Raw genomic sequence first — 24,179 nt, forward strand, 5'->3', positions numbered from 1 at the left:
CACCTTGAGAAGGTGGTGGTGAGCTGCCTTTATTGAACTGCCGACCACTGTAGGTACACCCACCATGCTGTTAGGGAGGGAGGTCCCAGGTTTTGACCCAGTGACAGCGAAGGAACAGCCGGTATATTTCCAAGTCGGGATGGTGAGAGGCTTGGAAGGTAACCTCCGGGTTGTGGCGTTCCCAGGTCCTTCTAGATGCTAAAGGTCATGGGATGGCACAGTTGAGGGAGTCTTGGCATGTTGCTGCAGTGCACAATGTGGATGGTACATCCTGCTGGTGGCAGGAATCACCATTTCAGGTGGGGAATGGGAATCGTCCAGGCAAGTGGAGATGATCCCCTCACACTCACAACTGGGGCCTTGTGGCTGGTGGACAGGCCTTGCGGAGTTAGGATGTGACTCAGCCTTTGAACTGTTCTTGTAGATACAGCAATAGGACTTTCCAATCCTTACGGCAGCGGAGGTTTCCAATCCCATTGGCTGATCGTCCAGACCCGTCATTGTCAATGGGATTGTTCACACCTGGAAACCCCCGCGGGAACAATGGGAAAACCCCGCCCACTATTTCTACAGCCAATCCAATTCATTCTGTGGATCATGGTCACCTCCAAGCTGCTGATGATAGGGGGATGCCTTTGGGCGTGATGGGTTAGCTTCTTGCTTGTTGGACACGGTTATTGCCTGGTACAAGTGTGGCGTGAACATCACTTGCCACAGATAACCCAAAGCCTGAATGTTGTCCTGGTCTTGCTGCCAAAGGGCTTGCGCATGGGTTGCTTCAGTGTCTGAGCAGTTATGAATGGTACTGACCACAGGAGACAACTCCATTCTGATCATACGTTGAAGGGAAGGCCATTGACACGGATGGGTTGGGTCTTGGAGACTGAGCTGAGGAACTCCTGCAGTGATGTCTGAGGTGGAGATAATTAGATCCAATAACCACAACCACCTTCCTTTGTTTTTGGTATGATACTGACCAGAGGGGACATTTTTAAATGAGCGTATTGTGGTGATCTGGGATGTGCAGCCACACCCAGAAGAAAACCTGGTTAGATCTCAGAGGAGGAAAAACACACAGAGTTATCAGAAAGAATGGGAATAATTGGATTTCTGGATCAAAGAACTAGAACAGGCCTAATGAGCAAACTAGACTCCATTGGCCCAGTATCATTCTGTGGTTCTCAGATATCATAATGGCACAGTGGTCAGCACTGCTGCCTCACAGTACCAGGGACCCAGCCTCGGGTCACTGTCTGTGTGGAGTTTGCACGTTCTCCCCATGTCTGCATGGGTTTCCTCCGGGTGCCCTGGTTTATTACTACACTCTAAAGATGTGCAGGTTAGGCGGATTGGCCATGTTAAATGCTCAGGTTATGGAGATGGGGTGGGCTGCGGGGGTGGGGGTCAGGGTAAGATGCTTTCTCAGAGAGTTAGTGCAGACTCGATGGGCGAACAGCCTTCTTCTGCACTGTAGGGATTCTATGGTTCTATTGCAGCACAAGGGAAGATTGTTAAACCTCCCACCCTCAGAGTACATTCATAGTGGCCTACTCCCAGGAAGTGGGGATTAAACCTTTCACCCAAAACCCTTCTCATTGACAGTTCCTCTCCGTTGCTGGTTGATCTTGGAGACCGAAAACTCCTTCAGGTTATCTGAACAGAATTTGGAAAATGCAACAGCTCCTCTTACTGGAGAACAGCTGTATTACAGCATGGCAAGGGAAGCATTCGGGCTGGAGACAACAGAACTGGTGGCAGCGGAAGGTAAACATTAAACTTGTTCATCAAAGAGTCTGATTTTAAACAGAGCTGATTGATTTATAACAGCAAATCCATGGGCTTGTCACCACATCACGCCAACCAGACAGGTTTTTAATAACAATCAGTGATAAATTCAACATTAACCAGAAACACCAGCTTTGCTTTAACAATGTGGAAACAATGCAGCCAGTGTGGGAGTTTATCCTCCACAGAACATTAATCCTGATCCATCTTTTAATAATTTAAAATCGATGCTGACATGTTTTCTCTGCGATACTTTTGTTTTTATATAAGTTTGTGTTTATATCTTTTTTATTAGTGTTACAAGTAGGCTTACATTAACGCTGCAATGAAGTTACTGTGAAAATCCTCGAGTCGCCACACTCTGGCGCCTGTTCGGATACACTGAGGGGAGAATTTAGCACAGCCAATCCACCTAACCAGCATGTCTTTCGGACTGTGGGAGGAAACCCATGTAGACATGGGGAGAATGTGCAGACTCCACACAGACAGTGACCCAAGCTGGGAATTGAATCCGTATCCCTGGCGCTGCGAGGCAGCAGTGCTAACCCCTGTGCCACATGCTGCCCAACATCAGGGGAGGATTTTCCAGCAGGAGAGGCTGCTTGCCATTACTGGCCAGTGGCGGGATCTTCCGGTCCCGCTGATGTCAAGGTTTTTTTGCGTTGTTTCAAATCTCATTCAAAAGATGGCACAGCAATCCCACCCCCTCCCCCCCACCCCCCATCGCCTCCCAAACTCCGTCATCTAGAAGGACAAGGGTAGCAGGTGCATGGGAACACCATCCAAGTTTCCCTCTATGTGGCACGTACGTCGGAAATATAATTGCTGTTCCTTCGTCTTTCAGGCCCACCATCCTGGAAATCCCCTTGAGCCCTAACAGAACTGTGAACAGTACCTTCTGTGCGCAGGCAGTGGTACGAGAAGACAGCTCATCACCACTTTCTCAAGGGGAAACAGTGATGGGTGAAAAATGTTGGCCTTGTTAGTGACAGCCACATCTCATGAGGGTGAGGCATGGGTCAAGGTTAGCTTAAAACCATGGTGTCTCCAGACGGAATCCACTGTCAACCTACATTCTGAGTCTTATATGTGAAAAATTGCTCATCTAAATTCTGTTTGAAAAAAAACTGGGAATAGTAAAAAGCTGGCTTCAATAAAATTGTTGTAAAAGACCATCTGGCTTATTAATATTTACGAGGGAAAGCTGTACAACCAGAGTGGTTAACTCTTAACTGAGATGGCCCATCAGACAGGCCCACTCGCACTTTCTCGGGACAAGGAGTTACAGTTTTGGCAGTCGTATCCACGTCCCGATAGCCAATTAATAAGAACCACTCCGGAGAGATAACTGAGGGGCTACAGACGCCTGTGGGGCTGGACCTCAGAAGGAGGGTCTCACTTCAGGAAAGGTGGCAAATGGACCGGGTGAAAGGAAGTCTCTCTCTCTCTCCGCAATGAGAAGGCACTTCATGGCACCCAGCGCCAACCCTGACACAGATTAAAAGATCAGATAGCAAACCCAAACAGGGAAAGCTGGTGAAATACAGCAGGTTCCAGTGATCCAGGCTCCCACCCTAGGTACTCAGTGCAAACTGCGTCACCCGCGCAATGTCCCAGTAAAGAGTTTTTTTTTAATCACTCTTGGGACATGGGCGCCGCTGGCTGGTCAGCATTTATTACCCATCCCTAGTTGCCACTTGGAGGGCAGTTGAGGGTCAACCAGATTGCTGTGGCTCTGAAGTCGCATGTAGGCCAGACCAGAGAAGGATGGCAGATTTCTGTTGTTCTTATGTTCTTATTTCCTTCCCTAAAGGAAACCAGATGCGTTTTTCCGACAATCGACAATGGTTTCAAGGCCATCAGTAGATTCTTAATTCCAGATATTTTTATGTTTTATTCAAATTCCACCATCTGCCATGGCGGGATTCGAATCTGGCTCCCCAGAACATTAGCTGAGTTTCTGGGTTAATTTTTTTTTCCAAAAATATACTTTATTCATAAAAATCTCAAATAAACCATTGCAAATCTACATGAGTTTGAATTGCAAACAGTGCAGAATTAAGCCTTTTTGCAGTTCTATACAAATTACAGTCATAACATTTCAAACGTTAAAACTATATACATGCCTCAGAAGTTACTGTGTGCCGTTATTTCTCAGATTGGCGCACAGTTGCGCAGGTCGAGGAGGATTAATAGTCTAGCGACAATACCACTAGGCCATCACCTCCCCTCAAGTCCCACCCCAAGCATCATTTGACCCATCTCCTGTGTTCCACTTTCTGGTCATTCTGCTTCCTCACTCCCGCCCAACAACAACTTGCATTTATGTAGCAGCTTTGATGTAAGTGAAACATCTCAAGGAGTGTGAGCAAACAGGATTTCACTGGAGAGGTTTAGGAAGGGAATGATAGTAATAGGAACAGGAGTAGGCCATTGGCCCTTGGAGTCTGTCTTGCCATTTGGTAAGATATACTAAAGACTTAAGACTTACCTGGATAGTCACATGAGCAGACTGGGAATGGAGGGATACAAATGAATGGTCTAGTTGGGCCAATGAGCGGCACAGGCTTGGAGGGCCGAAGGGCCTGTTTCCTGCGCTGTATTGTTCTTTGTTTATATAGTTGATCACCTGCCTCAGCCACACTAGTCCTGTATCCCTTGATTCCCTCCATAATCCCAAAATTCCAATTCCAAAATCTTGGACACATTTGTCAATGGTGCTTAGAAATGGGGCAGTTCAGGAGGCCGTTATGTGAGTGCACAGTATCTCATGCTATCTCAATGCATTGCTGCATTGGAGAACTGAAAGAGGCCATTCAGGACATCAAGTGCGTCCTGGCCCTCTGTAGACCAATCTGCTCAGTTTCATTCTCACAACGCTTACAACCAGCTCATACTTTTCTCTTGGCTGCCCATCTAATTCCTTTTCGAATTTGTTGACTGTCTCCGGTTCCACCAGCCCCCTGTGAGTAGCAGGGTAGCTGCAGAGTTGGAGTTTCTCATTTGCTTTTGGTTTTCAAGTGTATAATTGCTATCCTTGATTTCAAATCCCTCCACAATCTGACATCACCTCCTCCAGTCCTATAGCATTCCAAGATTAAAGTTTGATGTTTATTTATCAGTGTAACAAATAGGCTTTAACACTGCAATGAAGTTACTGTGAAAATCCCCTAGCTGCCCCACTCCGGTGCCTGTTCAGGTACACTGGGGGCAGAATTTAGCATGGCCAGTGCACCAAAGTCCAAAGATGTGTGGGTTAGGTTGATTGGCCTCGCTAAATTGACCCTAGTGTCAGGGGGATTAGCAGGGTAAATGCGTGCAGTGACGGGAATAGGATCTGGTTGGGATTGTGGTTGGTAAAGATGGGCCGAATGGCCTCCTTCTGTACAGTAGGGATTCTATGATTCCAACCAACACGGGGAAGAACGTGCAGACTCTGTACAGACAGTGACCTAAGCTGGGAATTGAACCTGGGTCCCTGGCGCAATGAGGTAGCAGCGCTCACCATTGCGCCTACATGATCTATGTTCTCTGCCAATCCTAGCCCCTTATACATCCCTGATTTTCCTAACTCCAACATCGTCACCATGCCTTCAGCAACTTGGAACACAAAAGCTCGAGGATTTCCTCCTGAGACACCTCTGCCTCTCTCACCTTTTAACACACTATACTTCCGGTTGCTGAGGTCACAGCTTGGCAATTCCTTCCCTACACCTCTCTATCACTCTGTTAAAACCTCCCTCTTTGACCAAGACTTTGGGTCACTGTTCTGACATCTCCTCGGTGTCCTATTTTGTCTGACAGAGCTCTAACACTCAGCCCTGGAAAATTTCACTATATTAAAATAGTCTATGCAAATACAAGCTACCTCTTCAGTTTTGAGGACTGTTGGGGAACTTCCCAGCTATCCAGCTACCACATACATTGTGCCCCTCGAGAGAGTGAGTGAAACTTTCAGGGTGCAGTTTTACCAGCTGTTAATGCCATGCTCCTGAGGTCAGAGAACGTGACACAATTCTGCTGGCGTAAACGGCCCCAACAATCCAGCCTCGGAGTTTTAAATCAGCCTTTATTCAAACTATACCTGGGAGGTCTGTCTTCAAAAGGTGGCCCACAGACTCCCTGAACGATACGCCGCATCAGTAATTATACTTTTGGTAATTTTAGAAGTATTTTCATGTACCAATCGCAAGTACACATTTCTTCTGAAATTATTGATATTCAATTACAGGCAATAGTACTGAGTATTTCATTTATGGTGAATATAGTTAACACAGTTACAGCCTCTATACACTTTCTAATTGTAATTAATTACTAATGAAGAATATCTTTCTGGCTACATCATCCGTGCGTCCACACCTGCGGACGTTGGCTGTTATGGTATCTCTTTGTGGTTTATCAAGTTCCCATTCTCCTGCCTCTTGTTTAAGCCACCCGTCTGCAGCCGTGGGACCTTCACGGAAACTTCACAGGGGAACTCTGCCCTACTCTGTGATTTTAACCCCTTCAAGGGTAGATTGGAGAGATCTTCAGTTATGAGGATAGATTGGAGAGGAATGGATCGTTCTCCTTGGGGAGAAGAAAGCTGAGAGATTTGATAGAGATGTTCAAAATCATGGGTGTTCTGGGCAGGGTAGACTGGGAGAAACTATTCCCGCTTACAAAAGGGTTGGGACGAGAGGGGTCAGGAATGCACGGCCTGGAGGGGAGGTGGAGGCAGGTTTAATCGAGACATTCCAGAGGGAATTAGATGATTATTTGAATAGAAATCACATATGCAGGGGGAAAGGGCAGGAAGACGGCACAAAGTCATGATGCTTGTTTGGTGAGTAGGCATGATGGGCCAAATGGCCTTCTTCTGTGCTGTAACTGTGACTCTTAAACATTGATCATCTGTAATACCTTCCAGTGCGGTGCTGAGTAGCTATCCTTGAGATAGAGGGTTGAACTATCTGCTGTCTCAGGTGGATATGAAAGATTCCATGGCACAATTTCAAGGCAGAGTGGGGAGATCTCCCTGCTCTCCTTATCGATGTTCATTCCTCCACAAACATCTGTAAAAGCTGGTTATCTGATCATTACAGCCGCAGGGAGTTTGTTGCATACAAAGCGGCGACCAGAATTCCTTGATCACCACAGGGATTGTGCTGCAAAAGTGCCTGGAAAACAATTTGGTCTTTGTGAATCTGTGATAGGAATTACACACACGGGAAAGCAAAATACTGAGGATGCTGCAAAGCTGCAATAAAAGCGGGCAATGTAGGAAAAGTTCCACAGGTTATAGGCCTTTCCGCACAGGGAAACAAAGTTAATTTGGGGTTAATAATGCAATACGAGTGGTTTGAGTTATAAGGAGAGGCTGGATAGACTGGGACTTTTTCCCCTGGAGCGCAGGAGGCTTAGGGGTGATCTTGTAAAGGTCTACAAAATAATGAGGATCACAGATCAGATAGATAGTCAATATCTTTTCCCAAAGGTACAGGAGTCTAAAACTAGAGGCATAGGTTTAAGGTGAGAGGGGAGAGATACAAAAGGGTCCAGAGGGGCAATTTTTCACACAGAGGGTGGTGAGTGTCTGGAGCAGAGGTAGTAGTAGAGGTGGGTACAATTTGTCTTTTAAAAAGCGCTTAGATAGTTAAATAGGTAAGATATGGGCAACTGGGACTAGTGGTTAAAAAAAAGGTGGCATGAGCAAGTTGGGCCGATGGGCCTGTTTCCATGCTGTAAACCTCTATGACTCTAAGTAACTGAAAGTGAGGAGAGTGCGAGAGGAGAAAAGAATAAATGGGAAGTTATAGAATAAAGGAGAGACTGGGAGAGTTTAACCGGCAAGATATTTGGTGGTGTGAGGCCAGAGGGAATGGTCACATTTCGAGGTAAAGAAACAATCTTTCAACAATTTACATTTCTATTTCTCCTTTAAAATAATTTTCCAATGTGCATCACAGAAACATTATAATGGGCGTCAATTTCAGAGTCGCAGAGTTGTTCTGTTGCAGAAAGTGGCCATTAGGCCCATTGTGTCTGTACTGGCCCTCCAAACGAGCATCGTAACTTAGCCATTCCTTCAGAATAAGATGCAGGAGCAGAGGTAGGCCATTCCACCCACTGGGTCTGCTCCTCCATTCAATGAGATCATGACTGATCCTCAGCTCCACATTCCCATCTTATCCCCATAATCCTTGAACTGATTTAAAATCTGTCTATCTCAGCCTTACACATGACCCAGCCCCTACAGTGCTCTGCGGTAAAGAATTCTATAGATTCACTATCCTTTGAGAGAAGAAATTCCTCCCATCTCTGTTTTAAGATTATTCTGAGATGATATCCTCTGACCAAAACTCTCTCAGCATCCATTCTCCTGTCCTTTCCCTGAACCCTGCACATCGCTTCTATTCAAATAATCATCTAATGTTCTCTGGAATGGCTCGATTGAACCTGCCTCCACCACACTTCCAGGCAGCACATTCCAGACCCCAAACACTCACTGGGTTAAAAAGGGTTTTCTCATATCACATTTGCTTCTTTTGTAAATCACTTTAAATCCGTGTTCCTCTTGGTCCTGATCCTTTACAAGTGGGAATGGTTTCTCCCAGTCCAATCCGTCCAGCCCCCTCATACTTTTGAACATTTCTAGCAAATCCCTTCTTAGCCCTCTTCTCTCCAAGGAGAACAGCTCCAACCTCTCCAATCTATCCTCATAACAAAGAATAGTACAACACAGGAAACAGGCCCTTCAGCCCTCCAAGCCTGTGCCACGCATTGGTCCAACTAGACCATTCATTTGTATCCCTCCATTCCCAGGCTGCTCATGTGACCATCCAGGTAATTCTTAAACGATGCCAGCGTGTCTGCCTCCACCGCCCTACTTGGCAGCGCATTCCAGACCCCCACCACCCGCTGCGTAAAAAACATCCCTCTGTTGTCTGAGTTATACCTCGCCCCTCTCACCTTGAGCCTGTGATCCCTCGTGATCATCACCTCTGACCTGGGAAGAAGCTTCCCACTATTTACCCTATCTATACCCTTCAAAATTTTGTACACCTCTATTAAATCTCCCCTCATTCTCCATCTCTCCAGGGAGAACAACCCCAGTCTACCCAATCTCTCCTTATGGCTAAGACCCTCCATACCAGGCAACATCCTGGTAAACCTTCTCTGCACTCTCTGTAAAGCCTTCTGGTAGTGCGGCGACCAGAATTGGACGCAGTACTCCAAATGTGGCCTAACCAGCGTTCTATACAGCTGCAACATCAGATTCCAGCTTTTATACTCTATACCCCATCCTATGAAGGCAAGCATACCATATGCCTTCTTCACCACCTTCTCCACCTGTGCTGCCACCTTCAAGGATTTGTGGACTTGCACACCTAGGTCCCTCTGTGTTTCTATACTCTTGATGGCCCTACCATTTATTGTATAGCTCCCCCGTCCCCCACATTAGTTCTTCCAAAATGCATCACCTCGCATTATCTGGATTGAATTCCATCTGCCATTTCTCTGCCCAATTTTCCAGCCTATCTCTATCCTGCTCTATTGTCTGACAATGTTCATCACCATCCGCAACTCCAGCCATCTTCGTGTCATCCGCAAACTTGCTGATAACACCAGTTACACCTTCTTCCAGACCATTTATATATATCACAAATAGAACTGAAGTTTCTCAGTGCTGGAACTATTCTTGTAAACTTCTTCTGCACTCTCTCCAATGTGTTCACATCCATCCTGTAGTGTGGCACCCAGACTGTACACAATATTCCAGCTGAGGATTAATTTAGCTCAGTTGGCTGGGTTGGCATGTTATGTGGAGTGATGCCAACAGCGCGTGCTCAATTCCTATACCAGCTGACGTTATTCAGGAAGGTTCTGCCTCCTCAACCTTGCCCCTCGCCAGAGGCTAAGGAAATCTGGCATGTCCATTCCAACTCTCACCAACTTTTACGGATGCATCATAGAAAGCATCCTTTCCGACTGTATCACAGCTTGGTATGGTTCCTGCTCTGTCTAAGACCGCAAGAAACTACAAAGGGCCGTGAACGGAGCCCAGTCCATCACGTAAACCAGCCTCCCATCCATTGACTCTGTCTACACTTCCCGCTGCCTGGGAAAAGCAGCTAGCATAATTGAGAACCCCACACACCCCGGACATTCTCCCTTCCACCTTCTTCCTTCAGGAAAAAGATACAAAAATCACGTACCAACCAACTCAAGAACAGCTTTTTCCTTGCTGCCATCACACTTTAGAGTGGACCTACCTTGAATTAAGCTGATCTATTTCTACACCCTAGCTATGAATATAACACTACATTCTGCACTCTCTCATTTCCTTCTCCATGAATGGTATGCTTTGTCTGTGTAGCACACAAGAAACAATACTTTTCACTAATACTTGACAATAATAAATCAAGTCAAATCAATCAAAATAAAGGTGTGATGTTCTTCAGGTGATATGGTGTCACAGTGGTTAGCACTGCTGCCTCATAGCGTCAGGGACCCGGGTTCAATTCTTGGCTTGGGTCACTGTCTGTGTGGAGTTTGCACATTCTCCCCATGTATGCGTGGGTTTCCTCCCAGTTCTCCGGTTTCCTCCCACAATCCGAAAGACGTGCAGATTAGGTGCATCGGCCATACTAAATTCTCCCTCAGTGTACTCAAACAGGTGCTGAAGTGCGGCGACTAGGGGATTTTCACAGTAACTTCATTGCAGTGTTAATGTAAGCCGACTTGTGACACTGATAAGGTTAAGATCACCACCAGTCAACTCTCCCCTATCTCAAAGGGGAGAGCAGCCTGTGGTCATCTGGGGCTATGGTGACATTACCTTTCCTGGTGTGCTGTCACTAACAGATGCAAATTGATTGGTGAGTTTTTGCTTGATGCAGCTACATTAGCGATGTTAGTATATTAAAGAGAGATTTTTGCACTTTAAGAGTTTTTAAAGTTTAAATTTATTTATTAGTGTTACAAGTCAGCTTACATTCACACTGCAAGGAAAAGCTAGTGGCGTTTGCTGCAAATAAACCTGTTGGACTTTAACCTGGTGTTGTGAGATTTCTTCCTGTGTTTTTGCTATTGCCTGGATCGGCAGCTATTGTTTGGGGCAATTGCATCGATGAGATTGCAGGGAGGCGGGACTAAGGCTGGACCAAGCTCAGGGCCAATTGGCACCCAGAGCAGTGATGGGGGGGCAGGCTCGCACATGAGTACAGTGGTTGTAGTTCCTCCCAGGGCTCAGACTCAGTGTGTCAATGGGAGAAAAGACTACAACTCCCAGCAGAGCTAGCGCCCAGTGAAGGAGGAAAAGGATACATTGGAGTTACAATTTGCTGATGCTTACCGCACCTATCCGCGAACAAAAGATACTGAGAACAGCAAGGACAGAAATATGGTTTGACTAATCATCAATGGTCAGTAAGAGGTTCTTCTGTTTGTAAGATAAATAGTAACTATGAATTTTACTCATGGAATTACTTAAATAGGAACAATGAGGCTAAGGGTTAGGGCGTTGGCCAGTATCCTAGTTAAAGTTCAGATCTTCTGCACTCAAAAAATACATTTTTAAGGACAGTGGGGTGGCACAGTGGTTAGCACTGCTGCCTTGCTGTGCCAGGGACCTGGGTTCGATTCCTGGCTTGGGTCACTGTCTGTGCGGAGTCTGCATGTTCTCCCCGTGTCTGTGTGGGTTTCCTCCCACAGTCCGAAAGACACGCTGGTTAGGTGGATTAGCTGTGCTAAATTCTCCCTCAGTGTACCCGAACAGGCACCTGAGTGTGGCGAACAGGGGATTTTCACAGTAACTCCATTGTAGTGTTAATGTCAGCCTTCTTGTGACACTAATAAATCTTATCTCGTGTACGCAAATATATTTTATGAAGGCGAGATCTTGTGCACTCAAAAATAAGGAGAGTTTGTGCATGCAATATTAGTGTATGAAAAGAGAGATCCTTATACTTTGAGAGTTTTTAAAGTTTAAGTTTATGTATTAGTGTTACAAGTCGGCTTACATTCACACTGCAATGAAGTTACTGTGAAAATCCCCGAGTCGCCACACTCCGGTGCCTGTTCAGGTACACTGAGGGAGAATTTAGCACAGCCAATGCTCTTAACCCACACATCTTTCAGACTGTGGGAGGAAACCGAAGCATCCGGAGGAAACTCACGTAGACACAGCGGAAAACAGTTGCCCAGGGAATTCGGATTGCTTCCAGATGCCAAGTTCCCTGAAAGTCAGTGCCTGGCTTGCACAGGGAAGTTGAAGACTGGAATGTTGTATCTTGTCTGACAGATGATACATTTTATGCCCTAGTTTAGGAACTAAGCCAAATTGAATTGGATTTAAAGATACGTAGTTTTAACTTTTTAATTTACACTAAGGATAGGAACTGGGGTTGTCTTGACAATCCAGTTTTTTAATGAAGTTGTTCAGGATGATTTCTATTATCAAACCCCAGGTATAATTTCTCCGGGCTAAGTGAGAGGCAGCAGTTGTTGAGGCCCTAGTTTTGACTTTGTTTCCAATTTGTAACTCCATGGAAAATCCACTGATGACTGGAAAGAAAGAGTTCTCAGGTTACAACTCTGAAGACAACCCAGTCTCCTAGTTGTTATTAAACATAGAAGATAGGAGCAGGAGGAGGCCATTCAGCCCTTCGAGCCTGCTCCACCATTCATCACGATCAAGGCTGATTGTCCAACTCAATAGCCTAATCCTGCTTTCTCCCCACAACCTTGGATCCCATTCACCCCAAGTACTATATCCAGCTGCCTCTTGAATACATTCAATGTTTTGGCATCAACTACTTTCTGTGGCAATGAATTCCACAGGCTCACCACTTCTTGGGTGAAGAAATGTCTCACCTCTGCCCTAAATGATCTACTCCGAATCCTCAGATTGTGATTCCTAGTTCCATCAGGAACATCCTCCCTGCATCTACCCTGTCTAGTCCTGTTAGAATTTTATAAGTCTCTATGAGATCCACCCTCATTCATCTGAACACCAGTAAAACAATCCTAGCCTAGTCAATCTCTCCTCATACATAAGTCTCGCCGTCCCTGGGATCCACCTGGTAAACCTCATTCCTTTTTAATTATTGGCAAATATTTAAACAATGGACATCTTCCCCCCCAAACAACCTGGTCATTAATACAAATCTGGATTATCATTACTCCATAGATTTAAACTCAAGCTGATCCGAATCTCTGCTGCTCCGTCTTCCCGAGTCCCACTCGCCTTTACCGTGTTTGCTGATCTACATTGGCCCCAGGTCCATCAACACCTCAATGTTATAATAGCTCCATCACCTCACACCATCCTCCCTATCTCTGCAACTTTCTGAATGTCTACAAACCTTCCTAACTCCCCAAAGCCTTCACACCGCTCACACATGTCCATTTTGTTAATATTCTCCTGAGATGGTGGCACAGTGATTAGCACTGCTGTCTCACAGTGATGGGACCTGGGTTCGATTCCCAGTCTCGGGTGACTGTCTGTGTGAAGTTTGCATGTTCTCCCCGTGTCTGCCTGTGTTTCCTCTGGGTGCTCCAGTTTCCTCCCACAGTCCAAAAGCTGTGCAGGTTAGATTGACTGGCTATGAGAAATTGCCCCTTGGTGTACCACATTGTTTAGGTTAGAGAATTAGCGAGGTTAATACATGGGGTCATGGGGATAGGGTAGACCTACTCTGTCAGAGAGTTGATATGGACCTGATGGGACAAATAGCCTCCATCTGGACTTGATTTGAGATCAAGAAGGGCAGCAGACTGGTGGAAATGCCATCACTGTTAAATTGTGGCTTTCCAGCAGGGATTTGAGGCTTTGTTAGGAACAATATGTATTTATTGATTAAGAGAAACTTGGGTACAGGAGGGTTGTAGCCCTTGACTAATGAGCAGTAGTTCCAGTCTTTACACGCTTACAACGTGGTTTCTGGAAGATTCTTCTTGAGAGAGGAAGCCACCCTTTGGGGTGATCATATATTCAAGTTTCCATTGCTCCCTCAAGCCAGGTGAATTACTTCTACTGCTCAGCAGGTTGTTGCCGCCCACCCCAGCCGGAGGGGAGGGGGCCCCCTGCCCACCCCAGCCAGAGGGGAGGGGGAGCCCCCTCACACCCCAGCCAGAGGGGAGCAGAGGGGGCCCCCCGCCGCCCACCCCAGCTGGAGTGGAGGCACCCCCCACCCCCCACCCCAGCCGGAGCGGAGGAGGCCCACCCTAGCCGGAGGGGAGGGGCCCCCCGCCCACAGATTTTCAGCGTGATTCATGCTAGTGCACTCTGCAGAGAACAGACTCAAACTCCTACTGAAAAAAGCAGCATGATTTACTCCAGTTTTCATTGCAAATTCAACACTTAGAATTTTTTGGGGGGAGTTCTGGCCAACACCCATCACACCACATTCTCCTGTAAGTTCCAATCCAAATCACACTACATCCTGATCTGGAACTACATTGCTATTCCTCTGTCCCAGAACTCTGCATCAGTGTTACATTCTGCGTTGGCAATTTTGGGTAATATTTCTGTGAAAGTTCTCGGGATGATTTGTCACATTAAAGATGCAATGTAAATCGAAGCTGTTAATGAAACTGTGATGCATTCTGAAACATTTTGTCTTTGAAGCCTGCCGCTATGTGCTGAACAAGATTAGCAGCGTGCTCAGCTGGAAGGAAAGTCCATCCTCCGCTGGCCAATCCAAGGCACCAGGTGGTCAGGTCAAAGGTTAGTATCTCTTGTCATCACTGGGTAGGTTTCATACTCTTGACTTGGGTTTGATCTGATCTCTGAACCATGCTGTGATAGCTCATGTTAACTACTCGTTATAACGAGTTGACACTTCTGATTTGTATATATTTGATTTGATTTGTCACTTGTATTGATGTACAGTGAAAAATATTGTTTCTTGCGCGCTATACAAAGCATACCGTTCATAGCGAAGAAAAGGAGAGGGTGCAGAATGTAGTGTTACAGTCATAGCTAGGGTGTAGAAAAAGAAAATATAAGGTAGGTCCATTCAAAAGTCTGATGGCAGCAGGACAGAAGCTGTTCTTGAGCCGGTTGGTACTTGACCTGATTTTTATATCTTTTTTCGGACGGAAGAAGTTGGAAGAGAGGGCGTCCGGGGTCCATGATTACGCTGGCTGCTTTTCCATGGTAGTGGGAAGTGTAATCAGTGTTAATGGATGGGAGGCTGGTTTGAGTGATGGATTGGGCTTTGTTCACAGCTCTTTGTAGTTTTTTGCCATCTTGGTCAGAGCAGGAGCCATACCAAGCTGGATGCAAAGAAGTGGCTGAATTCTGCTCATCTGTGCTGACTGCCACATTAAAAAAGAACTGACATTATTCTATTCATTTTGGACTGATTATTACCTATTGCAAAAATCCAAGCTTGGAAACTTTGGTTTACACAATGAACCATACAATGCAGATGGTGGCCATCTGGCCCTGCTGGGCTAATGCTAGCTCTCACAAAGAACAACCCAATCAGTCCTACTCCCCGTCGTCCCCTATCGCCCTGCAAAATTTTCATTTCCAACGAGATATCCAGTTCACCTTTGAGAGCTATTACTAAATCTGCTTCCAACACATCACTCTTTCACCCTGTGCATTTTCACTAATGAGTGAAAAAGATACCGTGGTGATTAATGTTTAACCTGGTGTTGTAGGACTTCTGAGTGAAAATGAGGTTCGCTTTATATCCCAGTGTTACTAAAACTATGTCCTCCAGTTAAGATCCTCTTCCGATACAGACACAATGTTAACTATTTCTCTCTCCACAGATGCTGCCAGAGTTTATTCAGCATTTCCTATTTTTTATTTCAGATTTCCAACATCGGTGGTATTTATTTTGTATTATGTTTAATTGACAAAGTGCTGGGCAAGTAATGCATTACAGTTATTGTACAGTCGCTGCTGTTATTCAGAGAACTCTGATTTCTTTCTTTCTCTCTGCAGATGCAAAGTACGATCGGATAAACTCGGCGCCAGATGACGACCTATCGCCCTTTCAAAAATCAGGGCCCGTGATTCAGGACTGTGGATCCTGAGGGTAATGATTGCATCGGGCTAGCTCCTTGCGGTCTAGGCTGGTGCATTACGGCAACTCCATGGCAACGCAATCTATCGTAGTCAATAAAATGGCAAAGAATGAAGATGTGCCCATCAACTTGCCGACCAGCGAGACGGGCATCTCGGAAAATACTTGCTGTTTTTTAAGGCTATCCAATTAAAACCCAGTCATGTTTGACAATAGAGAGTTTGGTCTTCAGTGTGCAAACACTAATATCTATCGTGTCTTTAACATTGTAAAATATCCAGGGTGTGCCCCAGTTTGACACAGAGCTACATGAGATGCCAGGACAGGGGACCAAAGGGAGGGGAAGAAGTCAGAGGGAAGCGAAGAAGTCTAGGGAGGGGAATCTCAGAGTTAGGCAGATTGAGTTAGAGCTGGGGCAAGGGAGTATCTAACCATTGTCCCCCCACCCCCTGCCATTCCATGGCTGCACTGTAATAATTTTGGTTTGCCAGCTAGGTATGAAACAACTAACATTTACTTACAACATATTACCTTACAGAGCCTTGCAGCTTTGTGGCCACCAGTCAACATTCTGGGATCAGTCTGAGGCAAAAGCCCACACTTGCCAAGGTAAAACCCCCACCCACCTGTTCCCTTGATGGGGTTACATGATGTGGAGATGCTGGCGTTGGACTGGGGTGGGCACGGTAAGAAGTCTCACAACACCAGGTTAAAGTCCAACAGGTTTATTTGGAATCACAAGCTTTCAGAGCACTGCTCCTTCATCAGGTCAGTGGAGGTTCACAAAGATGATAATGTGTAGGCAGAGACACAATGGCAAGGTAATGGTTCAAATGCGAATCTTTACAGGTAATCAAGTCTTTACAAGTACAGACAATGTGAATGTAGAGAGGGATAATCACAGGTTAAAGAGGTACGAACTATCTCAAGCCAGGACAGCTAGTAAGATTTTGCAAGACCAGGCCAAATGGTGGGGGATACATGTAGTGTGACATGAACCCAAGATCATAAGAACATAAGAAATAGGAGCAGGAGTAGGCCATCTAGCCCTTCGAGCCTGCCCCGCCATTCAATAAGATCATGGCTGATCTGTCGTGGCTCAGTTCCACTTTCCCGCCCTCTCCCCATAACCCTTAATCCCCTCGCTTATCAAAAACCCATCAACCCGCGTCTTAAAAATATTTAGCGAGGCAGCCTCCACCACTTCAATGGGCAAAGAATTCCAGAGATTCACCACCCTTTGAGTGAAGACGTTCCTCCTCAACTCCGTTCTAAACCGCCCCCCCCCTTTATCTTGAGGCTGTGCCCCCTCGTCCTACTGTCCTTTCTGATTGACCAAACCAATTGCCCCTTAAAAGGGGCCAGATACCACATCCCTCCCCCTCTAAGTCCTTGCATAAAATGATAAGTTAAATTATACAGTCCCCAACATTTAACCCATTCAAATAATCCATCATAGACTAATCTCTCTGGTGGTTTCAGTTTCCTGGCAGAGTGGTGTAACTTCACTGACTTGCTGCTTCTGCTGAGGTATTTTCTGCAGAAACTGCTGCACCTCGTATCTCCTCAGGCACTATCATCTCAGCATCATCCATTTCCGTGCTGACGACAGGTTCTCCTGTTACAGATTAACTCAGTAATTCACTAGTCGGACCAACGATGTTTCCTGCTGGCAGTGTGGTTCCAGGCTGTAGTACTGTTTGCTCTCGCCCATGTATGTGGTCCCCGTGTTTCCTGACAAGTCTATCTTGTACATTCACTTCATAAGGCAGCGGTCCTGTCTTGGTTATAATTCCTGGGACCCAACTTTTGAAACGCTTTTGAAATTTCTGACATACATGGGCTAATCGATTGCAAACAATCTTATTGTTTTGCCTGAATCCTGGTTTTTCTTCTGACCAGCCCCCACCCTCCCCAACAAGTCCAGAAACACTGGTCTGGTCCTAAAACACTGGCCTGGTCCTAAAACACTGGCCCATCAGTAATTCCAGTGGTCTGGTCCTAAAACACTGACCCATCAGTAATTCCAGTGGTCTGGTCCTAAAACACTGGCCCATCAGTAATTCCAGTGGACGCACTCATGTCACAGAATGCAGCGTTGTCCGGTGTCCTAGGAGAAATCGCTATATCCCGATTTCCAGAATGGCACCTGACTGCTTTTTAAGACTTGGCTTGAAGGTTTTGACTGCTAGTTCAAACATTCCATTGGATGCCGGGTGGGAAGGTGCAGTCCTATGTGCTTTACACCATTCGTGGAGTTGAAATTCAGCACTCGTGAAGGCTGTTCTATTATCCGATACAGGTACCCCGGCAACACAATTTCGCAACTGTGCCATGCGACATTGAACCACTTCCACTTCAAAAGGGTATCCATCAGGAGTAAAACATGGTTTCAGAAAAATGGGCCCACATAATCATTGTGGGCACACACCCACGGCTGGCCAGACCATTCCCAAGGGTACAAAAGGGCTGTAGTCAGCAACTTCTGCTTTTGATTTGATTTATTATTGTCACATATGAATATACAGTGAAAAATCTATTTTTTTTGCACGCTATACAGACAAGTATACCATTCAGAGAAGAGTGCAGAATGTAGTGTCACAGTCATCATAGAATACCTACAGTGCAGAAGGAGGCCATTCAGCTCATTGAGTCTACACCAACCACAATCCCACCAGGCCCTATCCCTGTAACCCAACATATTTACTCTGCTAATCCCCTGACACTAGGGTCAATTTAGCATAACCAGTCAACTTACCCTGCACATCTTTGGACTGCAGGAAGAAACTGGAGCACCCGGAGGAAACCCATGCAGACACAGGAAGTAAGTGCAGACTCTGTGCAGTCAGTGACCCAAGGCCAGGATTGTACCTGGGTCCTTGGCGCTGTGAGGCAGCAGTGCTAACCACTGTGCTGCCAGTCATAGCCAGGGTGTACAGAAAGATCAACTTAGTGCAAGACAGTCGATTCAAAAGTCTGATGGCAGCAGGGAAGAAGTTATTCATGATTCAGTTGGGATGTATCCTCAGACTTCTGTATCTTTTTCCCTATGGAAGATGATGGAAGAATGGCCAGTCCTTAATGGCTGCTCAACGAATGGAAGGTTGGTTTGCATAATGGATTGGGCGACATTCGTGACCTTTTGTAGTTTCTTGCAGTCCTGGACAGAGCAGGAGCCCGTACCAAGCTGTGATACAACCAGGAAGAATGCTTTCTATGGTGCATGTGTTGGTGAGAGTCATAGCGGACATGCCAAATTTCCGTAGTCTCCTGAGAAAGTAGAGGTGTTGGTGAGCTTTAACTGTAGTGTCAGCACCAACTGGCATTGACCGCACTGCTTCACTCACTTCTGTGGACCTTTGCCTTAATTTTCCCTAGCTCATCGGAAAATACATCTTTGTACTTATTTATTGATTCTAACAGACCTCCTCCTTTTATTTGTGAAGATTTCTGTCCAATTTAATTCAATGTCTTTGAGCCAGTAGACTTGGTCCTCGGCCTGGTATAACTATGAGTAGGAGTTGGGCAGATTGCTGTAGGGATTCTATGACTCTAGCTTCTCTCCATCAATCACCCTGTACTTGTTACTGCCTTACACATACTTACATGTTGAAACAGATTATAAGAAGAACTCAAAATAAAAATTGATTCTAGTTGATAGGGCCTAAGGAATCATTGATTCCCTACAGTGCAGAAAGAGGCCATTTGGCCCATTGAGTCTACACCGACCACAATCCTACCCAGGCCCTATACCCATAACCACAATGTATTTACCCTAGCTAGTCTCCCTGACGCTAAGGGGCAATTTAGCATGGCCAATCAACTTAACCTCCACATCTCTGGAGTGTGGGAGGAAACCCACGCAGACATGGGGAGAATGTGCAGACTCCACATAGACAGTGACCCAAGGCTGGGAATCGAACCCTGGTCCTGGCACTGTGAGGCAGCTGTGAGGTTGCCCAGTGCCAAGTATTGATGCCACACTTGGGTGTGACGCCTCTGTCCCATCGGGGTGAAGCTACGATTCACCTTGAGAAACAGCTGGACGCTGACTGGAAGATGAAATGAGTCGACTTTATTATCCAAATCATGGTATTGTGACAGATTGAGATCAGACTGACTAAATGATCACTGTTTGCACAGTGCAATTGGTGGATCACACTCAGACACAGACACACACAGTACAAACACACACTCCACACCCACATTCACACACACACACACATTGTACCCAGCCATGTAGTGTTCAGAATTTGTGGCATAAATTCAACAAACTCACAGGCATAACTCAAACACTTTACAGCATAACCATACAAAGGAAGGTTGTTGGTTAAGAAATGCTTTTTATTTAAGACTAAAATACAGGGGGAGCTGTCCAGGGTCTACTTGGCCAGAAGTATACCAACTCTCCCCTCATCTCTTTCACTAATAAAATGCTAAATTGCCTTTTTCACACCATTAAATAATCTCTGACAAAACTAAAACTTCGCAGCACTTCAGAAATCTTTTGAAATATTTACACTTTAAAAAAAATGTTCATTTTTGCTATGCAAACACGAGGTGGTAAAGCATTTGTTCACACATTTTAAATAAACCTGGCAGATACAGAGTTGTCGTCACATATCCTGAATTGCTGAAACCCTGTACCAAACACAAAGGCCTCATGTGCAGTGGGGTGGCTGACTGGAACATTACTAAAGCACTCAGCACAGACATGAAATGTCGCCCAGAGGACCAGAGGCTGCTCTCTCCTTCAAGACAGAGCTGACCAATAGCGATTTAACCTGACAGTCACCACACCTCAGACAAGGAAGCAAGCTTGAGAATCACAGAATCCCAAAAGGAGGCCATTCAGCCTGTAACGACAACAATTCCACCCAGGCTCTAACCCTATAACCCCATGTATTTACCTAACTAATCCCCCTGACACTAAGGGATAACAGCATAGCCAGTCAACCTAACTGGGCCACCTGGAGGAAACCCAGGCAGACACAGGGAGAACATGCAAACTCCACACAGTGACCTGAGTCTGGAATTAAATCCGGATCCCTGGTGCTGTGAGAGAACAGGGCTAACCACTGGGCCATCTAAGAGAAGGCAGGATCTTTATGAACAATCTCAGTTGGGAATCAAACCCACGTTGTTGGTGTCACTCTGCAACACGAACCAGTCGTTCAGCCAACTGAGCTAAACTGACGCCAGAGGGTCCAATCAGATAATTGTACCTCTTTGAAAGAACTATATGGGCAGCACAATGGGACAGTGGTTAGCACTGCTGCCTCACAGCGCCAGGAACCTGGGTTCAATTCTGGCCTCAGGTCAGTGTCTGTGCAGAGTCTGCATGTTCTCCCCATGTCTGCGTGGGTTTCCTCCAAATGCTCTGGTTTTCTTCCACAGTCCGAAAGATGTCCAGGTTAGGTGGATTGGCCATGCTAAGTTTCCCCTTAGTGTCAAGGGGACTAGCTATGGTAAATACAACAATCCCACCCAGGCCCTATCCCTGTAACACGTTGGGGTTACAGGGATAAAGCCTGTTGGGATTATTGTTGGTGCAGGCTCAATGGGCTAAATGGCCTCTGTAAGAATTTTATGGATTCTATTCAGTTCAATCGACTCCTCCTTGTTCTCTCCCTGAAATTCACCGTCCCCTCCCCCGACACACACTATCCCTTGAAATATTTACCAATTCCTTTATCAAAGGTTCAGCCCTCTCTGGGTGTGAATTCTGGATTGTGTCTGCTCGCTGCGTTTAAAAATCAATCAAGTTCTCACCTCCTTTGGATCTTGCTGATTGTCTTCAAGCCGTGCATTCTGGTTACCCAGCCTCCCTTTCTCTGGGGGCGGCTACTCCCCATTTATTCTGTCAAAATGCCTCACAGGTTTTTCACTCAATTATCATCAAGGGATGTGTAAAAAAAAACTCAAAGCAAGGCACCTGTGAATCTTAGATATGGGGAGATCGTGTGATGGCACAACAGACATGGGAGAAGAGGGAGAGGATGGTTGGGACTGGGAAGTAATCCCCCCCCCGACTACTCTAACGACCCCCACCCCTCAGTGAATGCATCAGCAAGCTGGAGCAACAGGTAAAATTGCTGACTAAGTCTTACCTGCGCTTTCTTTTGGAACAAGCTAATTGCTGGCATGAGAGAAAGAAAGCTCGTTGGCCCTTTGTACACCGGGCTGCTGTTCAATAGATTACTTTCTTAAAGCTCTTATAAGTCAACGCAAAACTGCTTGTTCACCGCTTTAAATCAGTTGGTGTTCAAAGTCCAGTATTATTACTGCAGAAAGCTTCATTGTTTGGATTTGAAGATGATTATTTCAGTTCATGGTGTGACAGCTTCAGGATTGAAGTCTCTACGTACTGACAAAGGCAGGGAACCAGTGCGTCGCTTGCGTGAATGGAAGACCTGATGCGGGGAAGCTGTTGTGTGGCCAGTAGTTTGACATACAGTCCACTGTAGGTGACCAGCAACTGATAAGCTATTTCCTGTGATAAAAGGAAATAACGGAACTCGTGGTTAAAAAACAAATCACAAAAACGAAATGGATTGAGGCAAAATATCAATGATCGTAACCTTGGCTCAGTGAGCAGCTCTCATAATCACAGACAGAATCCCTACAGTGCAGAAGAAGGCCATTCAGCCCATCAAACCTGCACTGGCAACAATCCCACCCAGGCCCTGTCCCTGTAACCCCATATATTTAACCTGCTAATCAACCTGACACCAAGGGGTAATTTAGCATGGCCAATCCACCTAGCTTGCACATCATTGGACACTAAGGGGCAATTTACACTGGTGAATCCACACAGAATCATAGAAGGAGGCCATTTGACCGATCGGCCCACCCACCCATCCCAGTAACCCCACATATTTACCTTGCTAGTCCCCCAGACACTAGGGCCAATTTAACATGGCCAATCAACATAACCTTTGGACTGTGGGAGGAAACTGGAGCACCCAGAGGAAACCCACACAGACACAGGGAGAACATGCAAACACCACACAGACAGTGACCCAGCTGATCCATACATAACCTGCACATCTCGGGACACCAGGGGGCAATTTAGCATGGCCAACCCAACTAACCTGCACATCTTTGGAGTGTGGGAAGAAACCGGAGCACCCGGAGGAAACCCACACAAACACCAGGAGAAAGTGCAAACTCCACACAGACAGTGAGCCAAGGTCTGAATTGAACCCACAACCCTGGCACTGTGAGGCAGCAGTGCTAACAACCACTGTGCCACCGTGCTGCAAGAAAGTGTCTCAAAATGTTTCACAACCAACACAGCACTTTTGGTACAGTTGTCGCAAATGTGCCAGCCAATTTACACACAGCAAGCTCCCCACAAACAGTATTATGATAACGATCAGGGAATCTGTTTCTCAGACAGGTTGGTCCATTGTTGTGACTCTGGAGGCCAGACCAGGTGAGGATGGCAGATTTCCTTCCCTAAAAGGACATTAGTGAACCGGTTGGATTTTTACGACAATCTACAACGGTTTCATGGTTACCATTTAAATTCCAGATTTTTTTAAAATCGAGTTCAAATCTGCCAAGGTGGGATTTGAACCCAGGATCCAGATCTTGCCCTGCATCTCTGGATTACCATTCCAGAGACAATACCAATACACAACCACCTCCCCAGGTAAACATCCCAGGGGACATCATAGGGGCATTGTAAAAAAACAAAATAATGACAACAAGCCAGTCTCCTCTTGGCTGGAATATTCCATCCCAGGCAGTATCCTGGTGAATCTCCTCTGCATCCTCTCCGTGGAATCACACCCTTCCATCACTGTGGTGACCAGAAACGCACACAATGTTTCATCTGTAGCCTAACCAATATGAAATGATATTGGGACAGCTAACCCAAAATTCAGTCAAAGAGGGAGGTTTTAAAGAGCATCTTGTGACACGGGCACAGAGTTTAGGGTGACGTCAGATGTTGGAGAGTAGAATGTGGGAGACCAACCAGGATGTGCAAGGAAGGATGGTGGTTCAATTACTCGAGTCATAGAGAGTCATAGAGGTTTACAGCATGGAAACAGGCTCTTCGGCCCAACTTGTCCATGACACCCTTTTTTTTCAAACCCTTAAGCTAATCCCAATTGCCTGCATTTGGCCCATATCCCTCTATACCCATCTTACCCATGTAACTAAATGCTTTTTAGAAGATAAAATTGTACCCACCTTTACTACTACCTCTGGCAGTTTGTTCAGACACTCACCACCCTCTGTGAAAAAACTGCCCCTCTGAACACTTTTGTATCTCTCCCTTCTCAGCTTATACCTATGCCCCCTAGTTTTAGATTCTCCTACCTTTGGGAAAAGATACTGACTACCTACCTTGTCTAT

General features: G+C 45.9%; 1 protein-coding gene and 1 long non-coding RNA gene across 4 annotated transcripts in view; one reads left to right on the plus strand and one right to left on the minus strand.

The window, feature by feature from the left end:
* The first annotated feature begins 11,053 nt into the window (after window positions 1-11,053).
* Window positions 11,054-16,027, plus strand: LOC145337536 (uncharacterized). Its single transcript, XR_013885366.1, has 3 exons — window positions 11,054-11,192; window positions 14,399-14,497; window positions 15,731-16,027. It is a non-coding gene; the product is annotated as an uncharacterized LOC145337536 (long non-coding RNA).
* A 3,975-nt stretch (window positions 16,028-20,002) lies between these two features.
* Window positions 20,003-24,179, minus strand: part of tmem268 (transmembrane protein 268) — a 41,672-nt gene continuing 37,495 nt past the window's right edge. For all 3 annotated transcript variants that reach the window (XM_080182323.1, XM_080182324.1, XM_080182321.1), the window contains exon 10: window positions 20,003-22,305. In XM_080182323.1, coding sequence (XP_080038449.1) covers window positions 22,132-22,305 — 174 coding nt within the window. In that variant the 3' untranslated portion in view covers window positions 20,003-22,131. The remainder of the gene's footprint in view (window positions 22,306-24,179) is intronic.

Source organism: Carcharhinus amblyrhynchos, unplaced genomic scaffold (genome assembly GCF_965287045.1).
Source record: "Carcharhinus amblyrhynchos unplaced genomic scaffold, sCarAmb.v2.hapA scaffold_52, whole genome shotgun sequence".
In the NCBI taxonomy this organism is placed as follows: domain Eukaryota; kingdom Metazoa; phylum Chordata; class Chondrichthyes; order Carcharhiniformes; family Carcharhinidae; genus Carcharhinus; species Carcharhinus amblyrhynchos.